The following is a 25204-nucleotide window of genomic DNA, read 5'->3' as shown; positions in this document are numbered from 1 at the left end:
AATATATGTTTACTGAGCGCAAACTATGTACCAAACCTATTTAAAGCACTAGGGATACAGCAAGGAACAAACTGATATAAGCCCCGTCCTCATGGAATTTACATTTTGGTGGATAGAGACACCCAATCAACAAAGAAATTAGTAAAATATATAGCAAGTCACGAGTTACTAAGTTCTATGGAGAAAAAGCAGGTAAAAGGGGCAGGGTGTAGAGGGAAATGGCTGGGGCAAGCCAGCAGATACCTGAGGAAAGAGAGTTCAGGCAAGGAAAGAGCAAGTTCAAGGAACTTGCATGTTCCCGGAACAGCAAACAATAGGCTAATGTGCCTGAAGATGAGTGAGCAAATTTAGGAGTGTAGAAGAAGAGATCAGAAAGTCAGAGGGGACACCAGATCAAGAAGCAGCTTGTAAAGCAATATAAGGACCTTGAATATAATTCTAAGAATGATGGGAAACCTTCAGAGGATTTTGAAGAGGCAAGTGAAGTGATCTGACTTGCATTTTTAAAGGTGTACTCTGCATGCAATATTGAAGAGACTGTTGGGGGCCAAGGTGGGGTACAGAATGGAACACAACTGACAAAATTCCGGGCCCTCAGTTCCCTTACATTCTAACAGACCAGAAGCAGATACTTCTCAATCTTACAAAGGACTTTTCTTAATTCAGTGTTTTAATTATGCAATATATACAACTGGTTAAAAGCTGATCTCATGGATACTTGCAACAACAACAAATGGTAGATAAGCAGTTGCTTCTACTAAAAGCTTCTAAAGGAGATTTGTCAAGTATATTCTGCACTGAGCAAGATAACAGGAAGAGGCTAGCTAGCTGGTTCGACATACATAGATATCTAAAGAGGGGGTGGGTGTCTCCATAATCTTTCCCAGCCAATTCATGTTTCATAAAAAGGTCTTGACTACCAAACTATTATATTACCAAAAGAAGGTCTACTTAAAATAAGACGATACATTTGCAGCAACATGGATGGACCTAGAGATTCTCATATTAAGTGAAGTAAGTCAGACAAATATCATATCACTTGTATGTGGAATCTAAAAAAATTATACAAATGAACTTACTTACAAAACAGAAATAGACTCACAGACAGAGAAAACAAACTTATGGTTACCAAAGGGATAGCGGGGAGGTGGGGGGAGAGATATATTAGGAGTTGGGGATTAACATATACATACTACTATATATAAAATAGATAAACAACAAGGACATACTGTATAGCACAGGAAACTATATTCAACATCTTGTAATAACCTATAATGGAAAAGAATCTTAAAAAGAATATGTATGTGTGTGTGCGTGTGTGTAACTGAATCACTCTGCTGTACACTTGAAGCTAACACAACATCGTAAATTAACTTACTTCAATTTAAAAAATGGTTAAAAAAAAAGGCTATAAAGATTCATGATTTCTACTCCTCTGTCAGGAGCATCTTCCTCCTGTTATTTGTGTGGGCATCGTCAGGAGGTTCTTAATGTCCTACTTTCTGAGATTGCTTCCTTGTCTCCACTGCCTAGGGGAAACTTCTTCCCAGTTATTCCCTATTCCATTTCACTCTTTATTTTCTTCACTGTGCTTATTATTTTCTAAACTTACTTGTTTACATGTTTATTGTCCATCTCCCCCAATATCCCTGAGGTAGGGACCTTGTTTTTTTATTCCCAATATCAAGAATAGAGTCTGGCATATAATAGACTTTCAATAAGTAAAAGATAAATGTATGAATAAATTTTTATTAAGAGGACAGATGGGACAAGGTATGATAGGTTCTAGGATATGATAGAGTATTGTATTGACTTCCTAGGGCTGCTGTAACAGATTTCCATAGACTTGATGGCTTGAAACAACAGAAATGTGCTTTTCATAGTTCTGGAGGCCAGAAGTCTGAAGTCAAGCTGTAGGCAGGGCCACACTCCCTCCACAGGCTCTGACATGGTCTTCTCTCTGTCTGTCCTCTGTGTGTCTGTCCCTAATATCCCTCTGCCCCTCTTTTATTTTATTCATGTGATGGCATTTGGAGCCCACCAGGGTAATCTAGGATTACCTCTTAATCTCAAGATCCTTAACTTCAGTCACATCTACAAAGATGGTTTTTCCCCTAATAAGGTTTCATTCAGAGATTTGACATGAATACATTTGGGGGGGGGGTGGCAGTATTTTTTGGCCTACCACAAGTATAGATATGATAAACTCTAGCATGTGGGAGGCAGAATAGCATCGTTTAAGATCCTGTGCTGTGGAGCCAGAGTGTCTGGGTTTGAATCTCAGTTTTGCCACTTACTGTATGCATGTGACCATGTTACTTAACCTCTCTGCTTAGTTCCTCTCCTGCAAAATGCAGGTAATGTTGGTACCTACTGCAGAAGATTGTTGTGAGAATTGATATGTAAGCACTTAGTTGTTCCTGGGGCATAGTAAGTGTTCAGTAAATATTATTACACTTGTAAAGCAATACCTACTGAGCATTTCCCTGCAAGGTTGGGTTCTGAATCCAGCCTTGAATCTCTCCTCTGAACCCTCAGATTAAAGACAGACTAAAACTGATTCTTCCTGGAAAGAATGGAGACAACTCAGCATACAGATTCAAACTCTTTCAGAAGTGTAACCTCCTAATTCCAACTGCTGAATTTTGAGTGGCATAAATGCCCACCAGGAGATATCCTTCCCTGCCAACTACATAAACATGAGCGAGAGAGAGAGAGAGAGAGAGAGAGAGAGAGAGAGAAATCCCCTTCTAAGGAAACACCTGGACTAATTCTCTTGCCAGACAAATCTACCACTCCATATACCATTATCCTTGCTCTCCATCCAAATATGAGCCACTCTAGTCATGTATCTCCCCCACACTCTCATCTCCAAATGGCTCTGTGCTTCCCCTCTCCTCCCTTTCCACTCTTCTGCGTAATCAACACCCTTCTGGCCTTCTCCACTTCAGTGATCTTTTTACCACCACACATACTTAAGTGTTGGGAATGGGAATGGGAATCTCATTTTTACTCCAGTCAATAGCTTGTAAAACCTCCTGTTAGTTCAATCCCACAAATTCAGTATGCCACTTCTTTCTCTTGCTTATCACCATGCTATAATGTCTTCCATTTTAAAAAGAAATCTTCCCTTGGCACCACAACCTTTTCTGCCCGCAGCCCAATTTTTCTGCATTCCTCAGTGTAAACTGTTGGCATATTGCTTATATTCACCATTGCCACTTATTCTCTTCCCATTCTTTCTTAAATCCTCTCCTACTGGGATTTGGTCTCTACCAGAGTCACTGAGAAACTTCATTAAGGTCACCAGTGGCTAGCGCGCGTCCAAATCAAAGATAAATTCTCAGTTCTCATCTTACTCACCCAGCAGCACTGGACACAGCTGATCACTGTGCTTTTCTTCATTTATTGAGACGATCATGTCTTTTCTCCTTTATTCATTTAATGTGCTGAATTTAATTGATGTTTTAAAAAGTTAAACCACTTTACATTGCTGAAATAAACTTCATCTCGTCGTGAAATGTGACCTTTTTCATATAACTGGATTGTGTTTGATAATATTTTGCTTAGAATTTTTACAGCTATGTTCATGAGAAAGATTGGCCTATAATTTTCCCTTCTTATAACATCCTGGTCAGGTTTTGGTACCAAGTTTATGCTAGACTCATAAAGAGAGTAAGTAAATGTATCAGGATTCAATCAGAGAAACAGAACCACACACACATATATGCATGTATACTTATATATAAACATACACGATTTGTTACAGGGATTTGATATTGTGCAACTGTGGAAGCGAATTAAGCAGTCTTCATAAGATTCTTTCATCTGATGCTGGAGTCCACAGGGCCTCAAACAGTTGAAAAGGAAAGATGGATGTAAAGTAGGGAAGAGCAAGGACAAGCTGGAATCCACAAGCAAGTTGAAACCAATAAGGACAGACTGAAACTCTTATCAGATCTTGCTGCATCTGACATTGATGATACGGATGTCCTGCAGGAAAGTTAGTGCCCTTTATCACAGAACTACACACATGCACATATCCCAGGAGTCAGAGAAATGGAAAGTGGATTCAGGGGAATTGCAGGCCTGACTGCTGCCCCAAGCCAACCAGGTGAGCCAACAGGTAAGCAATACCATGTATGAGTTACAAAATGGTCACTGCTTCATTTCTATCCTCCAAATCTCACACAAGAATGTCTCTTGTGGCCCACTCCAACTAGAAGGACAGAAATTTTGGAAAGTGTAACTGAGGCTAGGCAAGTTGATACATTACAGAGTTACACAGAAACTGTTCCTCTTTTCTTATTTTCTGACACTTTTTGTAAGATTGTTATTATTGTTTGGAAGAATTTATCAGTGAAGTCATTTGGGCCTAGAGTTTTCTTTGTGACAAAGCGTTTTAATTTATAGATTCAATTTCCTTAATAGATATAGAAATATTTAGATTTTCTATTTCTTCTTGTGCCAGTCTTATGTCTCTTTGTCTACAGCATTTGTCTAGTTCAGGGGTCAGCAAACTATGGCCCTCAGGCTGTCTGTATTCGTAAATAAAGTTTTACTAGGACACAGCCATACCCAATCATCACATATTGTGCATGGCTGATTTTGTGCTGCAGTGGAAGAGTTGAGCAGATGCAACTGTATAATCTACAAAGCCTGAAATATTTACCATCTGGCCCTTTATAGAAAAAAGTTTTGCCAATCCCTGATCCATCTCATCTAAATTTGACAATTTCTTTGCAAAAAGTTGTTCATAATACTATCTAATGTCTATAAGATCTGTAGCAATGTTCCCTTTTTACATACCTGATATTAGTTGTGTGTGTCCTTCTTTCTTGATCAGTCTTGCTACAAGTCATCAATTTACTAATCTTTTAGCTTTGTTAAATTTTTCTATTGTATGATTGCATTCTATTTTATTGATTCCTGCTCTTATATTTAATAATTCCTTATATTTTCTTTGGGTTTACTTTGCTATCCTTGCACTAATTCCTTCAGATGTAAGCTTAAATCACTGATGTTTCCAATCTTTTTTATTTTCCAAAATATGCATTTTAGAGCTATGTATTTCCTTATAAGCACGTATCAACTGAATCCCACAAGTTACGCTATGTTTTCATTATCACCAGTTCAAAATATCTTCTAATTTATATTGTGATTGTTTTCTTGAACCACACATTATTCAAAAGTATGTTGGTTAATATTTAAACATTTGTAGATAGTCTTAGATATTTTTCTGTTATTCATTTCTAGTTTAATAATTCCAGTGTGATAAGAGAATATACTCTACGATTTCAAACATGAAATTTGTTGAGACATAGAATATCCAAATCAGTCTTGAAAATGAACCGAGTTGAGTCATTTACACTCTTGACTTCAATATTACTCTAAAACTACAGTAATCAAGATAATATGGTATTGAGATAAGCACCAGTTAGATCAATAAACAAATTAGAGGGCCCAAAAATAGGTCTGTACTTTTGGTCACTTAATTTTTGACAAAGGCACCAAAGCAACAAAATAGGGGAAGGAGAATCTTTTCAACAAATGGTGCCTAAACAGCTTGATATCCATATGAGAAAAGGAACTTAATCCCTACCTCACACTCACACCATACACAAAAATTAATTTGAAGTGGATCAAGGACCTAAATGTAAAAGTTAAAACCATAAAGCTTTTAGATGAAGTATAGGGGGATATCTTCATGTCTCAAACATGTTGAGTGGAAGAAGCCTTACACAAAAGATTACATACTGCATAATTCCAAAACAGGCAAAACTAATTCACAGTGGGAAAAATCAGAACAGTGATTTCCTCAGAGCTGAAGGTTGGGGTGAGGAGTGGAGGTGGGTGAGTAGTGGCAATTAACTGTGAAGAGGCAAGAGATAACTTTCTGGGGTGATGACAATGTCTTATCTTGAGTGTAGGTTACATAGGTATATGCATTTATCAAAACTCAGGAAACATACCCTTGTGATTTGTACATTTTATTTTTTGTAAATTTTACCTTGAAAGAAAAAAACTGTAAACAAATATTAAAAGCTAGTTAATGACATGCATGTTGAAGTAATTCGTGGAAAGTGTACTAATGTATGTAATATATTTTGAAGTGCATTAAAAGAACAAGATGATTACTAGAGGGATAGAAAGATGGACAGATAATAAAACAAGTACACTAATAAATTAATGGTAGAATCTAGGTGGAGGTACATGGGTTTTTCACTGTATAAGTTTGAGAAGGAATTCTAAGTTTATTTATATCTTTTGATAATATAAATGAGCAATCTTGGTTTTAAGACTCATAAAATTAGCCATTAAGAAATTCAGGGTTCTAAGTAAAATAATGACCAATCTCTAATTTGGGTTGCATTGAATTTATTGGCATCACATGGCAAAGATATGTTAATTAAAGGAAAGAGAAATTCGAAAAAGTGATTTACAAATATATGGTGTTAGTAGTAGTTCTTTAGAAAATGAAGATGGCATTTGATATAAACTTTTTGCCTTTCCAAGGTTTTCTGAACCACCCAAGCCCATCTGGCAATAGTTTTTCTTCTTCAAAGTTCCTTTCTACCACTTGGGGACACTTAATTTTCAGCATCGATGGAAAAGAAATCTACTATGCTCCATTGCACATCAGAGTAACCAATGTTTAAAAAAAAATTATCATTTAAAAAAATTGGAAACTATCTCCGTAATTAAATGGTTATGGGAAAACCTCATAATGTTCAGAGACTATGACAATTTAAGCAAAATAAAGGAAAACATTAACTAACTTTTCTAAACTGTCAAAATGGTTTGGATTTGGTCCCAATTTTGGGTGAAGATCAGCCAAACCAATTCATCTGGTGGAAATTTAAAACAAAATACATAATTGTTAATATTTATTACACTTCCAGAACAACAGCTAAGAAAAAAGGTTACCATTAATGAGGACTTTTGTAGATTCAACAGCCACCTCCAAAGCAGGTTCATACCCTGGGAAACAAACCAGGGCACAATTAACAACATTAAAAAAATAAGGCAGCCCTAAGAGCAAAGAAGTCAGAGGACTTCGAAGTCTTTTATTTATAAATACACTCTCAGGAAACATGTACCTAATTAGATTTAAATAGTCCCCAAGAGAATTAGCAGCTAACTACGCCCATCTCTGATCAAATATACTAAAGAAATCAGAATATTAAACACCACCATTTAAGAATTTGAAATATAGCCCCATAAGACGAGTTTAAAAGGAAATAATTTAATATGCAATACCATATACATTTTGTGCAAATGGATTCAAATTCCCTTGCAGAGAGAATTTTCCACTAAAGAATGAATTGAGACGTCCATTTCCAGCAATATGGCAGACTACTTGTACAGAGAACACCTCTCAGTAAAAAACTGAAAATGCTAAGTATGGCTGGACTGGTGGTAAAATAAGAAAAACCACAGAAGGCCAGAAAAGGGAAAGTGCAATATTCCACAGGGGTTAACAAGGATTAGAGCCTGCATTTGCTCAGAGATCCTGTGAATTCCTGGTGGCTTAGCACCTGGTTTTAACGGCTCACATGTGCTGGAAGAGAAGACAGCACATGTGGGCCGTAGAAGGAAACATGCCTGTGTCAGGAATGGCTCTGAGAAGAAGCGGGGGGGGGGGGGGCGGGGGGGAGGGGAATTACACACACACACACACACACACACACACACACACACACACACACACAACCCAGAGGATTCCTAACGACAAAAGAATACTAAGTTTGGTACTTGTACTAACTCTGTGGCCTGAAAAGCCTCAAGAAGAAATTTTGGTTTAAAGTGGCCCTGGAAGGACTTCCCTGGTGGTCCAGTGGTTAAGAATCCGCCTTCCAATGCAGGGGACGCAGGTTCAATCCCTGGTCGGGGAACTAAGATCCCACATGCTGCAGGGCAACTAAGCCCATACACCTCAACTACTGGGCCCACGCGCCTCAACTAGAGAGCCCATGTGCCGCAAACTACAGAGCCCACACGCTCTAGAGCTCGTGTGCCACAACTACAGAGCCCACGCTGCAACGAAAGATCCAGAATGTTGCAACGAAGATCCTGCGTGCCTCAAATAAGACCCGACATGGCCAAAAAAAACCATAAAATAAAGTGGTCCTGGATTGGTACTGCTCCAGGCACCTGGCAGAAGAAAACACAGGAATTTCAAAAATTCCTTTGGATGCAGCTCAATGAATACAGGAACAAAATGAAAATTCACTAAACACATGAAGAAGACACTATGAGCTAGGATCAGCAGAAGTAACAAACTGCAGAATCAAATAAGCAAATATAGGAGACACTTGAATAACTAGGTACAAATATAAAATGTTTAAAGATAAAAATAAATAAATGTTTAATAGATTTAAGACAATAAAATAGATTGAAAATATGAATAAAAAATAGAAAACCATAATTGAACCAGACAGATCTGAAAAGAAACCAACTAGAACTTTTAAAAAATATAAGAAGTTAAACTAAAAGCTCAATACACAGGTTAAACAGCAGATTAAATACAAGTGAAAGTGTACTGGTGAACTGGAATACAACTCTGAAGAAATTATTTAAAGTGCAGCACACAGACAGAAAGAGAGAAAGAGAAAAATAGGAAACAGAGGTTATAAGATATGGAGGATAGAGTGAGCAGGCAGGCCCAATATATATCTACTGGGAATTCCAGAAGAAGAAACAAGAGAACAGGGGAGAAGAAATATTCAAAGAAATAATAACTAATACTTTTCCAGAATTCATGAAAAAACATCAACCCTCAGATTCAAGAATCTAAACCAGGATAAATTATAAGAAATTCATGCCCAGATACATCATGTAAAACTGCAGAACAATGAAGTCAAAGAGAAGATTTTAAAAGCAGCTAGATAGAATACAGAGATTACATATAAAGGAATCATGATTAAAACCAATAGCTGAATTCTCTGCGGTAACAATGAAAACCAGAAGAATTGAAGCAATAATAAAGTACTAAGAAAACAATTGTCAACTGAGTAATTTTATAGTCATGAAAATATTTTTCAAGAACAATAGCAAGAGACATTTAATTAAAACAAAACAAAACTTAGTTTATTATTAACAGAACTTCACTAAGTTAGCATCTAACTTAGTATACTTCAGAAACATGTACTTCAGAAAGAAGATAAATGATTGTCCAAAGAAAGATCTCAGATATAAAAGGAAATGGTGAGGAAAATAAAAGCAAACTTGTAGGTAAATCTAAACCAATGTTAACTGTATAAAATAATAAAATAATCCCTAATTTGTTTCATTAAAAAAATCAAGATAGAACTTAAATCTTTGAAAATAATAGCATACAAATTAGGAATAGTGGTGACCAGAGTTAAGGATTTTCAGGTCTTCACATTACTTGCGAGGAGGACAAAAGTACTGATTAACTTTAAATGTAAATAACTGAAGATGATATTAAAATGTCTAGGGTACCCTTTAAAAGAATGAGAAATAGATTAAACTTAAATCAGAAGGCAAGAAAGGGAAGGAGGAAACATATTAGAACAAATAAAAATCACAAAAGAAGACAGTAGTACTGAATATTAGTAATTCAGTAAACAGAATAAATGTAAATGGACTAAACTCTCCAAGACAAAGAAGGTCAGACAAAAAATTCCAAATTCAGCTATATGATATTTTCAACAGACACATATAAGACATACAGATGATACAGGAAAAGTGATAGTAATAAACACATTATTAAAGGTAGAGAGGGTCATGAAACATGGTTTGGTTTATGGGAAAGACAAAACAATCTCTAATTTGAATGTCCTAATAACATAAGCTCAAAATAAATGAAGCAAAAATTACAAACTACAAATAGAATTAGATAAACCCATTATCATAGTGAAAGATTTGCAAATATCTCTCTCAGTAACTGATAGTTCATGCAGACAAAAAAATCAATAAGACATAGAAGATTTGAACAACATATTATCATGTTTCATCTTCTAGACACAAACAGAACCCTGCTTTCAAAAATGATGTATACATAGGGCTTCCCTGGTGGTGCAGTGGTTAAGAATCCACCTACCAATGCAGGGGACATGGGTTTGACCCCTGGTCCAGGAAGATCCCACATGCCGCAGAGCAACTAAGCCCGTGCGCCACAACTACTGAGCCTGCTCTATAGAGACCACAAGCCACAACTACTGAGCCCACATGCCACAACTACTGAAGCCTGCGTGCCTAGAGCCCATGCTCCGCAACAAGAGAAGCCACCGCAATGAGAAGCCCGTGCACCACAATGAAGAGTGGCCCCCACTTGCCACAACTAGAAAAAACCCACATGCAGCAATGAAGACCCACTGCAGCCAAAAATAAATAAATAAATAAATTTATAAAAAAGAAAATAATGTATACATATTCTTTTCAAGAATTTTCAGAACTTTTACACAAAATAAAGATATCATAGGCCATAAGGCAAGCTTCTGTATGTTGAACCATATGAAATTACTATTTGTATGTCAAAAACAGTTGAAAATCATCACTTGCACATACTTCAATCTAATACTGATTTCAATTACTCTATAATTTATAGAACAAGATTTCTGACAACAACTCAATTTGGTTGCAACTTGGTATCCTCTCCCCCAAAGGTTCAATTCCCATATATTCTAAATGCTAAAAATATCTAAATAATTAATGGGTTGAAGAAGAAATAATAATGAAAATTATAAAAACTTGGAATTAAACATTGAATATTCTACCTATCAAAACTGTGGGACTTAGGGACTTCCCTGGAGGTCCAATGGTTAAGACTCTGCACTCCCAACGCATAGGGCAAGGGTTCGATCCCTGGTCGGGGAACTAAGATCCCGCATGCCGCAGGGCACAGCCAAAAAAAAAAAAAATTGTGGGACTCAATAAAAATGATACATAAAGGGAGATGTATAATCTTTAATGCTGGTATTTTTTAGAAGTCTAAATATTAATGAGCTATTCTAAATTAGTAAGTTAGAAAAATAGTAAAATGAACCTCAAATTTAAGAGATAATAAAAAACAGAAATTAACAAAATAGAAAAAATATATAGTGAAGATCAACAAAGCCAAAAGGTTTTTTAAAGGCCAGCAAAATTGATAAACCTATAGCAAGCCTGATCAAATTACAGAGGCAGAGGAGAGAGGCAGAGACCAAGAGATCACAAATAAGCATAATTAGAATGAAATATAACTACAGATGAAGCGAGGCTTAAAATATTTAGAAGAAAATATCGTAACTAACTTTACACTAGAATATTTGAAAACAAGAGAAATGGACAAATTCTGTAAAAATTTAAATTCCTAAAACAAACTAAAACAGAAACAGAGAAGCTGAATGTTCCTACAGCTCTGAAAAAAATGAATCAACCATTAAGCCCACCAAAAAAACACCAAGTCCACATCACTTTACAGGAGAAAAAAAAAAAGGAATAAACTCTGCCCCCTGCTTCATTTTATGAAGCTAGTACAACCTTAATGCCTTGGCAGACAAAGGCAATAGAAGAAAGGGAAATTACAGATCAATCTCGCTCATGATAATAAGTGAAAAATATATAAATCAAATATTACCAAACTGAATATAATAATATTTTAAAAGATTTGTTTCATAAACACATGGTTGCTTTAACATGAGAAAAATCTGTTCATTTTCTCAATGAAACACTGAAGGAGAAAAAGTATGATTGTTTCAATAGATACAGAAAAAGTATTCAATAACATTCAACAATTCATGATAAAAGTTATTAGTAAGCCAGAAATAGAAAAGAACATCCTGCAAGTTATAAAGGGTGTCTACAAAAAAATCTAGAGCAAACATCATATTCGATGGTGAAAAGTTAAAAGCATTCTCTGTAAAATCAGTAATACTGCAGAGATGTCTGTTATCTCCATGTCCAACATTTACAGAAGGTTTTAGTCAGTCTGTTCGCACACGTGGACAGACACACAGATAAACACACACAAACACACACACTTGCAAGAAGGAAATAAAATGTCATTATTTTATTATTTATATCAACTGTCTTCATGGAAAACCTTAAAGAGTTAATACATTTATAAACTATTGAATTAAATAATAATAATAATTATTATTATTATTAGGGAATTAAAGACTTTAACAAGTTTTTTGTATATAAGAGCACTAAACAAAAGCCAACTGCATGTGTACAAACCAGCAATAATGTTAGAAAAGGTATTTTAAAAGATACAATTTATAATAACTAAAAATAAGGAGCTTAATTATAATTAAATTATAAACAATTATAAATCTTGCAACAAAAGATAAGCAAGAACTTTATGAAGAAAAAAACAAAATGTCATCAAAAGATTAAAGAAGATCTAAATAAATATGGATAAATATCTTTGTACTTTGTATTCATGTTCGTGAATAAGAAAATAAATTATCTACCAATGGCATTTTTCACAGAACTAGAACAAAAAATTTCACAATTTGTATGGAAACACAAAAGACCCTGAATAGCCAAAGCAATCTTGAGAAAGAAAATGGAGCTGGAGGAATCAGGCTCCCTGACTTCAGACTATACTACAAAGCTACAGTAATCAAGACAGTCTGGTACTGGCACAAAAACAGAAATATAGATCAATGGAACAGGATAGAAAGCCCAGAGGTAAACCCACGCACAGATGGTCACCTTCTCTTTGAGAAAGGAGGCAAGCATATACAATGGAGAAAAGACAGCCTCTTCAATAAGTGGTGCTGGGAAAACTGGACAGCTATATGTAAAAGAATGAAATTAGAACACTCCCTAACACCATACACAAAAATAAACTCAAAATGGATTAAAGACCTAAATGTAAGGCCAGACACTATAAAACTCTTAGAGGAAAACATAGGCAGAACACACTATGACATAAATCACAGCAAGATCCTTTTTGACCCACCTCCTAGAGAAATGGAAATAAAAACAAAAATAAACAAATGGGACCTAATGAAACTTAAAAGCTTTTGCACAGCAAAGGAAACCATAAACAAGACGAAAAGATAACCCTCAGAATGGGAGAAAATATTTGCAAACGAAGCAACTGACAAAGGATTGATTAATCTCCAAAATATACAAACAGTTCATGCAGCTCAATATCAAAAAAACAAACAACCCAATCCAAAAATGGGCAGAAAACCTAAATAGACATTTCTCCAAAGAAGATATACAGATTTCCAGCAAACACGTGAAAGGATGCTCAACATCACTAATCATTAGAGAAATGCAAATCAAAAACTACAATGAGGTATCACCTCACACTGATCAGAATGGCCATCATCAGAAAATCTATAAACAATAAATGCTGGAGAGGGTTTGGAGAAAAGGGAACCCTCTGGCACTGTTGGTGGGAATGTAAATTGATACAGCCACTATGGAGAACAGTATGGAGGTTCCTTAAAAAACTAAAACTAGAACTACCATAAGACCCAGCAATCCCACTACTGGGCATATACCCTGAGAAAACCATAATTCAAAAGGAGTCATGTACCACAATATTCACTGCAGCACTATTTACAGTAGCCAGGACATGGAAGCAACCTAAGTGTCCATCGACAGATGAATGGATAAAGAAGATGTGGCACATATACACAATGGAATATTACTCAGCCATTAAAAGAAACGAAATTGAACTATTGTAGTGAGGTGGATGGACCTAGAGTCTGTCATACAGAGTGAAGTAAGTCAGAAAGAGAAAAACAAATACCATATGCTAACACATATATATGGAATATAAAAAAAAAATTTGTTCTGAAGAACCTAGGGGCAGGACAGGAATAAAGACGCAGATGTAGAGAATGCACTTGAGGACACGGGGAGAGGGAAAGGTAAGCTGGGATGAAGTGAGAGAGTGGCATGGACATATATATACTACCAAATGTAAAATAGATAGCTAGTGGGAAGCAGCCGCATAGCACAGGGAGAACAACTGGTTGCTTTGTGACCACCTAGAGGGGTGGGATATGGAGGATGGGAGGGAGATGCAAGAGGGAGGGGACATGGGGATATATGTATACATATAGCTGATTCACTTTGTTATACAGCAGAAACTAGCACAACATTGTAAAGCAATTATACTCCAATAAAGATGTTAAAAAAAAAAATGAAGATTCTAAAAAAAAAAAAAAATTGTCAGAACAAATCATCTTAAAATTTGTATGGAGACACAAAAGACCCCGAATAGCCAAAGCAGTCTTGAGGGAAAAAAATGGAGCTGGAGGAATCAGACTCCCTGACTTCAGACTATACTACAAAGCTACAGTAATCAAGACAATATGGTACTGGCACAAAAACAGAAACATAGATCAATGGAACAAGATAGAAAGCCCAGAGATTAACCCACGCACCTATGGTCAACTAATCTATGACAAAGGAGGCAAAGATATACAATGGAGAAAAGACAGTCTCTTCAATAAGTGGTGCTGGGAAAACTGGACAGCTATATGTAAAAGAATGAAATTAGAATACTCCCTAACACCATACACAAAAATAAACTCAAAATGGATTAGAGACCTAAATATAAGACTGGACAGTATAAAACTCTTAGAGGAAAACATAGGAAGAACACTCTTTGACATAAATCACAGCAAGATCTTTTTTCATCCACCTCCTAGAGTAATGGAAATAAAAACAAAAATAAACAAATGGGACCTAATGAAACTTAAAAGCTTTTGCACAGCAAAGGAAACCATAAACAAGACGAAAAGACAACCCTCAGAATGGGAGAAAATATTTGCAAACGAATCAACGGACAAAGGATTAATCTCCAAAATATATAAACAGCTCATTCAGCTCAATATTAAAGAAACAAACACCCCAATCCAAAAATGGGCAGAAGACCTAAATAGACATTTCTCCAAAGAAGACATACAGACGGCCACGAAGCACATGAAAAGATGCTCAACATCACTAATTATTAGAGAAATGCAAATCAAAACTACAATGAGGTATCACCTCACTCCTGTTAGAATGGGCATCATCAGAAAATCTACAAACAACAAATGCTGGAGAGGGTGTGGAGAAAAGGGAACCCTCTTGCACTGTTGGTGGGAATGTAAATTGATACAGCCACTATGGAGAACAATATGGAGGTTCCTTAAAAAACTAAAAATAGAATTACCATATGACCCAGCAATCCCACTACTGGGCATATACCCAGAGAAAACCGTAATTCAAAAAGACACATGCACCCGAATGTTCATTGCAGCACTATTTACAATAGCCAGGTCATGGAAGCAACCTAAATGCCCATCAACAGATGAATGGATAAAGAAGTTATGGTACATATATACAATGGAATATTACTCAGCCATAAAAAGGAACGAAATTGAGTCATTTGTTGAGAAGTGGATGGATCTAGAGACTGTCATACAGAGTGAAGTAAGTCAGAAAGAGAAAAACAAATATCTTATATTAACGCATGTATATGGAACCTAGAAAAATGGTACAGATGAGCCGGTTTGCAGGGCAGAAGTTGAGACACAGATGTAGAGAATGGACATATGGACACCAAGGGGGGAAAACTGCGGTGGGGTGGGGATGGTGGTGTGCTGAATTGGGCGATTGGGATTGACATGTATACACTGATGTGTATAAAATTGATGCCTAATAAGAACCTGCAGTATAAAAAAACAAACAAAACAACTAATACTAAACTTTCATTGGGTTATTTGTATGGAAATATGTTAATATAAATGTTTCAGACATTACATGAAATTTCTAAAAATCTTATATTTGTATTTGTATGGAAATATGTATGGAAATATGTTAATATAAATGTTTCAGACATTACATGAAATTTCTAAAAATCTTATATGTTCTGGTATAATGTTATAAGTAATAATCCTAGTTATTACTTTAAAATGTATATCTCAGAAATAACTAATTTTCTTGTCAACTGCATTATTATGAACTTTCATCAAATCTTTAACTGTGGTCATTTTTAAGTCTTTTGTAAAAAAAAAAAAAAAAAAAAAAAGTGTCAATTCCCCTCCAAAATTAATCTATAGAACAGATGCAATTCCCTTCAAAATCCCATCAAGACTTGTCACAAAACTTGAAAAACTGATTTTAAGATTTATATGGGGGACTTCCCTGGTGGCGCACTGGCTAAGAATCCGCCTACCCATGCAGGGGACATGGGATCGATCCCTGGTCTGGGAAAATCCCACATGCTGTGGAGCAACTAAGCCTGTGCACCACAACCACTGAGCCTGCGCTCTAGAACCCACAAGCCACAACTACTGAGCCCGCGTGCCACAACTACTGAAGCCCTCGTGCCTAGAGCCTGTGCTCCGCAACGAGAAGCCACTGCAATGAGAAGCCCGCGCACTTCAACAAGGAGTAGCCCCTGCTCACCGCAACTACTGAGTGCCCACGTGCAGCAACGAAGACCCAACACAGCCGATTTATATGGAAAAGAAATGGACAAAAATAGCCAAGAAACTGCTATAGAAGAAAAACTGGTGACTGAGTAGGGGGGCTGAGAAACTTGACTTACCAGATATCAAAAGTTATTTTAAAGTTGTAATAATAATACTGTAGATTTGGCAGTGGAATAGAGAGTTCAAAAAGAGACCTACACATGTATAGAAACCTAATATACTGCAGAGATGGCATTGCAGATTAGTGGAGACAGGATGAATTATTCAAGAAATATATAAGGACATTAAAAAAAAAAAAGGTCATGAAGAACCTAGGGGCAAGACAGGAATAAAGACACAGACTTACTAGAGAATGGACTTGAGGACACGGGGAGGGGGAAGGGTAAGCTGGGACAAAGTGAGAGAGTGGCATGGGCATATATACACTATCAAATGTAAAACAGATAGCTAGTGGGAAGCAGCCGCATAGCAGAGGGAGATCAGCTCGGTGGTTTGTAACCACCTAGAGGGGTGGAATAGGGAGGGTGGGAGGGAGGGAGACACAAGTGGGAAGAGATATGGGGATATATGTATATGTATAACTGATTCACTTTGTTATAAAGCAGAAACTAACACACCATTGTAAAGCAACTATACTCCAATAAAGATGTTAAAAAAAAAAAAAGAAATATATAAGGACATTTGGAAAAAGTTAAAATTTCTTTCTCACACAAAAGATTCTAGATGAATTAAAAATTTAAATGTGAAAGTCAAAACATTTAAACTTTTAGAATATATAGAAGTATGTTAATGATCTCAGGGTTTGGAAGGATTTCCAAATAACATATTATAAATACTAACCATAAAAAGCAAAAAAAAAAAAAAGAAATTTAAACATTAAAATTAAGGAGTTTAGTTCACCAAAAGACACCATGAAGTGGTTCAAAAGATAATGAAATGTGAGATGAAATGTGAGAAAAAATACAATATTTAAAACATATACAACTAACAAAGAATTAATATCCAGCATATATAAAGAACTCCCATGAATCAACAAGAAAAACCCAAACAATCTGATAGAGAAAAAAACAAATTTTTCTTTAAAAGTCATTTTACTTAAGCATATGAAAAGGCATCCAACGTCTTTGGTAATTAGAGAAATAAACGTTAAAAGCACAATAAGATACCCAAGTGTTAACTAGAACCTGGAGCAGTAAGAACTCTCATACCCTGCAGGTGGGAGTTTAAAGTGGTTACTACTATTCTGTAACCATTTTGGCATTAATAAAGCTGAAATGTACATACTCCAAGACCCAGCAATTCCATAACTAGAAATATACCCTACAAAAACTATTGCACATATATACCAGAAGACATATACAAGAACGTATTCTCTTACTCTACAGGGTCAACATTACAAATTAGCTCTGAAATGTTTAATTAAAAATCATACAACATACTCATTATCCAAAATTAACATTTATGGAGCACATAAATATTCTCTTCATGGACTTCTTATTCATTAATTGCTAAACTCATTAATAAATATCAGTAATACCCTTTTGTAAATACAGAGATAAAACACACCTGACAGGTCAATTTTAGATATAACATGAATGACTTTTTGTTCATACTGACAGGCATATATACTTTAAACACCAAAGACTATTCCGAGCATTTATGGGAAAAAATACTTTCTGAAGATTATTTCAACTTCATCAGGATTAAATGTATTTAAACTTTGACCCTTATTATCCTGAGTGAAAGAAATAACTTTAGTTTTAATATTTTACTTAATCAGAAAATAAACAGGAGGGAACAATATGAATAAACAAGAATATGGAGAGCCTGATGTCCTGTGGTCTTCCTTAATAACAACCCATTTTCAAGAGACTATAATCTCCTCAACAGAAGCTTTCTACCAAGGATCTTAATCAGATTCTGAGAAAATTCACACTCAAAATAAACAATATGCCACTAAAACCCAAACAGTGTAAGTATTAGCAGCCATACAAAAAGTTAGCTTCTATCTAATGAGTCATTTTTAAAATGATGAAAGTCTTAAGTCTTTCAAGTGCTTTCTATTCAAGCTGGAAAATATATAAAGGTAGGAATCATTTACAAAGCAGGTTGAGAAATTTTACTTCAATTTACACATCCTTGTGTGACTCTATGCAAACATCAAACTAAGAATGGCAAAAATGAGTTTCTCTTCCTACATATTAATACTAACTTTTTCTTTGCTTTCTCAAGGTGTTTCGCCTTCAGCCTCCAAGTCAATAAGAAATTTAGAAGATGACATGGTATTTAAAACGCTGAGGCTGGGGAAAGCCTTTCAGAAGGAAGATACTGAAGAAAAATCAATTGTTGTTCCTTCCCTGGAGGAATATAAAAATGATGAGAGCAATTTCATGAATGATGAGGAAAACAAAAATTCAAAGGTAAGTGGCATTGTGACTTATCCTTTTTTTCAATGGAAATTTGAATGATTTTTATGAATCCTTTGGAAGTAAAGTCGATACTTTTATAAGCAGAAGTATGTGAAAAAAGTCACAATATGCATTAGGACAACTGATCAAATTTCCTACATACCAGGTTGTTCTTCCATTCTGGAAAACATCTCTTATTCAAAAGGTTTTTATTCCCTGAAAACCTTGTATCTAAAATATTTTTTAGAGTCAAAACAGTGTAGAGCATCTTTGATCAATAAGAATATTACACAATTGTATCATAGTTCTATTCCCAATAAGACAGCTAAAACACAAATCAACCTTTTCTTTACAGAATGCAGGTTCCAAACACAATTTCTTAAATCATGGTCTGCCACTGAATCTGGCTATAAAACCTTATCTTGCACTAAAAGGATCTGTAGCTTTTCCAGCTGAGAATGAAGTTCAAAATACTGAATCAATACAAGAAAAGAGAGAAATTGCGGATGAAGAAAACTCAGCTAAATTTCCTATAGGAAGGAGAGATTTTGACAGTGAGTAGTCTTTTTGAAATTCAATTCTTATATCTTAATATCATAAAATAGAACTCTGAGTTTAATTGAATTTGGGTCCAATCATGACAAAATCAAACAAGACCATGGTTCAATTTACTTGATATTAAGTGACCCCTGCAAAAGATGTGAAATTAAAAAGTATTTAATTAGTTACTATAATTAGTTATTAGTTACCATAATTTTGATTTACTCAGAATTAGCTATACTAGATCCATTCTTTTATTTCTAATCAATTTTGTGTGATACTAGTCCTTTAAACAATTTAAGCTTTTTTTTCCTTCAGTGCTCAGGTGTATGCTGGGAAGAGTCTATCGACCTTGCTGGCAAGTCTGATACCTGTTGGTCCACATCATCATTTCAGAAGAAAACAAAATCATTTAATTGCCTGTGGGGAAAAATGCCCTTAATGTTATTATGACTTGTATTATTTTAAATGTCTGTTTTCAAAGAAAGTAGTGTTAAGATATACCTAAATGATATGCTTTACCTGTGCATTAAACTTTGTGAATATTCTGCATAATTATGACTTACTAGTATTTTTTAAAAAATGCTTAACATGCTAACCTTACATACACTGCAGACCAAAATAATAAAGCACCATAAGTTACACCTTGATCTCTTAAAAATTAAGTAGATGCCTTTGGTGAATGGTTTTATATATACATAAATCTAAAGAACATAAAAGACAAATTCATAGTCTAAAAAACTGAGTTAACTTTGTCTGGCCAGTAATCAATTTGTCCTTGGCGGTACATTTGTTGCTTTTTGCAACTCTAACTAGTTTGCCATCTAATTTACTCTGCAAATCTTTTGATGCCTTAGGTATCTTAACATTTTTGTGTTGAGGTGGTTCGTTTCCATTATCACAGAGAATATTTTCATCATCCAAATCCACCTGTTTCCTTTTTGAACTTTTATTTCCTGTCAGACTAATTGATTTTCTTGCCACCTTTTCATTTTTACTTCTGTCCAGATGAACATTTCCAGAACTTGTTCCAATTGTTGGTCTTCCAACAGATGAATTTACACCTCCTGTTATGCAAGTTGAAAAGAGGAAAGAAATTATATAATACTTAAAATTATTACACATGAGGATTTTACAAAAAACTTTTTAAATGGCTAAAGAATATTTTAAAACTTATGATTTACAATCAAATAATGATATAAATTACATGATGAACAAATACAGCTATATTACTATCACATTTCTTTTCATTTTACCATATCATTTTTCATCCCTACAAACAATAAATTTGCTTTGTCTGAATGCATAACACTTAATCCTTAAACGCTACAAGTTATTTCTTAAATACATTTAGTTAAATCAAACTGAGTCCTATTCCTATACATATATTTGTACTTAGATATAACTTTTTAAATAAACTCAGGTCTATAAAAATATAAACCTTTACATTGCAAAAAAAAAAATCTAGTTTTACTTAAGTTAAAACCAATTAGTACACTAGAATTGAATTGTTATTAAATTGCTCAAATAAGGTCAATTACCAGAAAGGTCATTTTCCATGTGAAGAACACACAAAGGCTTTGATGCTGAATTAACATTATTCCACTTATCCTTGCTTATCATGCAGTCATCTTTGTAAGTACAAGCAAACTGAGATCTAATTAAGGTTTGCTTCATCTGGTAACAGGAAGAAAGAAGAAAATATGCAATTTATCCTTTATTTTTATTTAGTTTTTCATCTAGATAGAAATATACTCTGTAGTCACTGAGGTATCATAAAAATTTCCCTTAAATATTTCATTATCTGCGGGAACTTTTAATCCTTGATGTTTCATAGTTTGCAAACTCATTCATTGCTACAACTAGCATTTTTGTTCTTTTCAGTAATACTAGCTTTGTGTATGGTTTTGATAATTTTTGTAAAAGCTTAGGAAAATCAATTATAAACTCTTCAAAGGCCTTTGTTACACATTCCTATGTCTGAGATGCTTTAGAAAGTGGTTTTATTATGTTTAGTAATGATATACATGATATATGTAATCCTAGAAAAATACAAGTTTTCCATCTTGAAGAATTACAGAGTACAACTCTTTTAGGAAAAAATAGCATATGGAATTCAAGAAATTAGAGAAATTAAGGAAGGGAGAAATGCTAGGATGAAAAAGAAAAATAAGAGAAGGTGAAAGAAACAAAGATAGGAAACTAACAAAGAAAGTGAAAGATAAAACAAAGTGGTGAATGAAAGGCATTATTTCTTAATTAAAAACATGAATATTTAGAAAATTAAGAAATATGATTTGATTATATCATTCTAAGAAGATGTGACCAAGTGATTTAATAGTTGAGTATTCAAAGTATACTCCTGTAATTATCTTCAAACATGACAAATAGGAGAAAATTAGAAAGCTAAATTTAATTCTTAAGCACTGAAAAGGATGCCAAGAAAGTATTTTTGGAAATGTATTCTGCAAACATAAAACCAGTGGCTGTTTTAGGGAGAGAACTTAATTTCAGAACAAAAGTAATCTACACAGATAATGCAAATTTCAACAATTGCAGCTGCTGTGTAATGCCATTTGGTTATAATAGGGAGATTTCTCCAAATAATTAGAAATCATCTCAAATCTTTTTCAGAAATAGACAAAGCTTATTTCAAATACATGATTAAATAAATAGGACTTCAACAATTCAAAAATTAATACTTCAAAGTATAACTACATTATGCTGAATAATACTCACAGAGCATGTATTGATACAGTTCACGAAGTCTAAAACAGCATGACTCTATATTATACATTCAGTAATTATACACTATGCTATATATTCAGAACGATAACTACATTAACCCACTCCGATGTTTGCAGAGATACCAGCAGTGAAATCCACTGACTGTATTTTAGAAGAAATCAGAATAGTCTCCAGTCCAGCTGCTCCATAAAAGCAAGTTTTCTCAGGATGACAAATTTTATATCTTTCTGAGTAATGGTGTCTATGAGAGCCTCTAACTCCCAGAGGACTAAAAATTATATTTAATTTGCTTGAAGATGTAGACAATTAGAATTTATCTTCCATTTAAGCACAAAAATACACAAAATTGAAAAAAATGTGAAAACGTAAAAGATGAAAAACTATTTTTTTTAGAAGTGAAATACAGTAGGCTCTTGATAATGAATGGAGCTACAGCCCAATATCTTCATGAATCCACATGAATGCAACTACTATTATATAGTTTCTACCATGAGATGCCCTAAAATATAACTGAAGGTTTTAACTAGGCCTTTTTGGACTTTATTAATTCCATAAGTAGAGAATTAAAACAATTAATAAAGCTATTAGAATAAATTTTGTTAATAAAATAAACTTTATATTATATTACATCATATCATCACTGTAGTAAATTATCCAAAAACATTTATTACCATCTACAAAACCAATACTAACCGCTGACATCTTTTTATACGTTTCTTTCATTTCGCCAGAGTGATTACTTATAGAAAATGATAAACTTATTGCTTACGGAGAGTTATAAAGAGTATGGTAAGGCCATGAAAGTAAATGGATGTTAAGTGGCCGGCAAGGATCACTCCCGTAATATCCAGATAGTGATGGCACCTACAGGTGGCTTGGGGGACTAGAGCCTCCCACCACAAAACCTTCATCAGTACCACTCATAAAGCACGCTAAATAAAAATACAATAATTTTATTATTTAATACAGACAACTGATGCTTTCTCAATCTCATGCTGCATGTGAATAAAAATTTCTTTAGAAAGCTGGCATTTTTATTAATTTTAAACATACATCTGAGTAAAAAGCTTTCTTTGCTATGTAAATACAGTCACAAAATAAGTTCAATAAGCCCTCCTGACAGCTAGATTTCTTATCCTTAGGCCCCCCATAGAGAAATTCTCTAGCCCTTAGTGACAGTAGGGCAGTTTCAGAAAACTAGAGTTAGAAGGCAATGGATTCTTAAAATACTGATTATGGGTTGAGATGTGAAAGAAAATCAGTTAACCACTATATTTACCATGAAAAATATTATTTATAAACATATCAAAACACAAGAGAGAACCACAATGGTTCTATGGCAATCTTGGAATACTTACATCCAAAAGTAGTAACTGAGAGAAGTTATATTGAGGGTGTTTTTTTTCTTTTTTGTAAAAGATTATATGTGCGTTTTTTCCCTGCCCTGTACAAAGATCTTTTTTATCAATTACCACTTATTAAGTTCCAACTATGTGACAGGCACACAGTATACTAAAGAGATTACTAGGATGGCTTCCATAATCACAAAGACATTCTACTTATAAAATTTGCTGTTGACACACAGCTGGAAGAAATAATAAATAAATTGGATAATAGAATCAAGATTGAAAAGATCTCAGAAGGCTAGAACCATAAGTAGAAAATAATAAGATGAAAATGAATGAGGATAAACAAAGTCCTGTATTTAAGTTCAAAATATCAATTACAGATGTACAGGATGAGGAGAACCTGACTTAAAAACAACATATGAAATAAAGACCTAGAGATTTTAACTGATCATGAACTTGACTGGAGCCAACAATGTGATGTCCAACTAAGAAACCCGCACAAAGAAACAAGATGATGTGATGGAAAAGGCATCAGATTTGCGGTCAAAAGACCTGGCTTCTAATACTGGCCCTATCACTTACTAAGTAGATGATCTTGGGTAAACCTCTAAACCTCTCACTTATCCACATATAAATGGGAATATTTACCTCATAGAGTTGTGAGGATTAAATGAAGTTAAAAATATGAAACAGCTATGTAACTCTAAAGATATATGTAGATACTATACAGTTATTAATGTCGTAACATATAAAGAAAGTACTCCTATAGAGTAAGAAATCTGTTGAATTAGGTTTCTCAGGACCTGGCCAACCCTAAAATGATTCTAGGAATGCAGCTCAAAAAATGAACTTACAATCAGCTTCTTCATTTTGGTTATTAAAACAATACAAGCTACATTGACTTGTATTTATAACTTAAAAGAGATTGCTTTTCCTTTGTTCATAAAAGTTGAATTTTTCTGCACAAGATTAGTGGCTACATAGAATTGAGATTACTTCCTGTTGCAAATCTTCCAAATCTCTCTGTGTATTTGATTTGGAATCACAAATAAGCAAAACAATTCCCTTTTGAAAGTGCTTTTGAAGTACTTAACAACTAAGAATAATGTCCAGATTCATACATGGCTGTTAAAATCATTTTATGTTCAAGTCACATGAGAGAAAAAGATTCAAAGTTTTCCTTTGTAGAGTGATTTCCCCCCTTTGGAAAGATTTCTATCCACAGTAAAATTGCAATGAACTTCAAACTTGCCAAGAATTGGAAAAGTCCTTTTGCCACAAGCTCTTTTTAAATTGAAATTATTAGTAGGTTCCCAGTTTGAGGAAAATAGTACTTCACATAGGAAAGCCTGACTCCAGTTAAATTAAGACAAATGAGTCAAAATATTGAAAAGTCACAGAAACTCTCAGTTAGCTGTATTAATAAGAAAATGAAATTTCTAAGCCCCCATTATAGTGGGGGCTATAAATTTTATCAACAAGTTTGGAAAAGGAAATTACTCAACATACCTATTAAATATATAACTAAAAATAAATATTCAAAATTCACCTTTTCATTCTTACATTATCACATTTTCAAAAGAACAGAGATTTGCTACTCTTAATGGCATATGAATTTGTAAGTATATCAAATGATGACTATTATAATTACTTTGCCTTCATTTACACTTTGGAAACAGCATAAACTTTGAAGTCTTACACCTGAATACAACCACTGCTCTGTTACTTACTAGGTATATGGTCTGGAAAATAATGCCTTCTA

At 34.4% G+C, this 25204-nt stretch overlaps 2 protein-coding genes across 4 annotated transcripts in view; one reads left to right on the top strand and one right to left on the bottom strand.

The window, feature by feature from the left end:
• Positions 1–18568: 18568 nt before the first annotated feature.
• On the top strand, positions 18569–19713 carry PMCH (pro-melanin concentrating hormone). The gene is made up of 3 exons (XM_068559991.1): positions 18569–18817; positions 19161–19359; positions 19664–19713. Exons 1-3 carry the CDS (start codon positions 18569–18571, stop codon positions 19711–19713), a joined length of 498 nt encoding a protein of 165 aa, XP_068416092.1.
• A 317-nt stretch (positions 19714–20030) lies between these two features.
• Positions 20031–25204, bottom strand: part of PARPBP (PARP1 binding protein) — a 75104-nt gene continuing 69930 nt past the window's right edge. For all 3 annotated transcript variants that reach the window (XM_068559986.1, XM_068559987.1, XM_068559989.1), the window contains 2 exons: positions 20887–21022; positions 20031–20412 (listed from right to left, as the gene is read on the bottom strand). In XM_068559986.1, coding sequence (XP_068416087.1) covers positions 20072–20412; positions 20887–21022 — 477 coding nt within the window. In that variant the 3' untranslated portion in view covers positions 20031–20071. The remainder of the gene's footprint in view (positions 20413–20886; positions 21023–25204) is intronic.

Source organism: Eschrichtius robustus, chromosome 13, assembly GCF_028021215.1.
Source record: "Eschrichtius robustus isolate mEscRob2 chromosome 13, mEscRob2.pri, whole genome shotgun sequence".
Taxonomy (NCBI): Eukaryota; Metazoa; Chordata; class Mammalia; order Artiodactyla; family Eschrichtiidae; genus Eschrichtius; species Eschrichtius robustus.
The sequence above is the reverse complement of the archived record's forward strand: the minus strand, read 5'-3'. Positions and strand labels throughout refer to the sequence as shown.

Bases quoted from the DNA above. Each gene is read 5' to 3' on its own strand.
- PMCH (XM_068559991.1), top strand. From the start codon at position 18,569: ATGGCAAAAATGAGTTTCTCTTCCTACATATTAATACTAACTTTTTCT. The intron at 18,818-19,160 runs GTAAGTGGCATT...TTTTCTTTACAG, and splicing joins AGGAAAACAAAAATTCAAAG to AATGCAGGTTCCAAACACAA. The intron at 19,360-19,663 runs GTGAGTAGTCTT...TTTTTCCTTCAG, and splicing joins AGGAAGGAGAGATTTTGACA to TGCTCAGGTGTATGCTGGGA.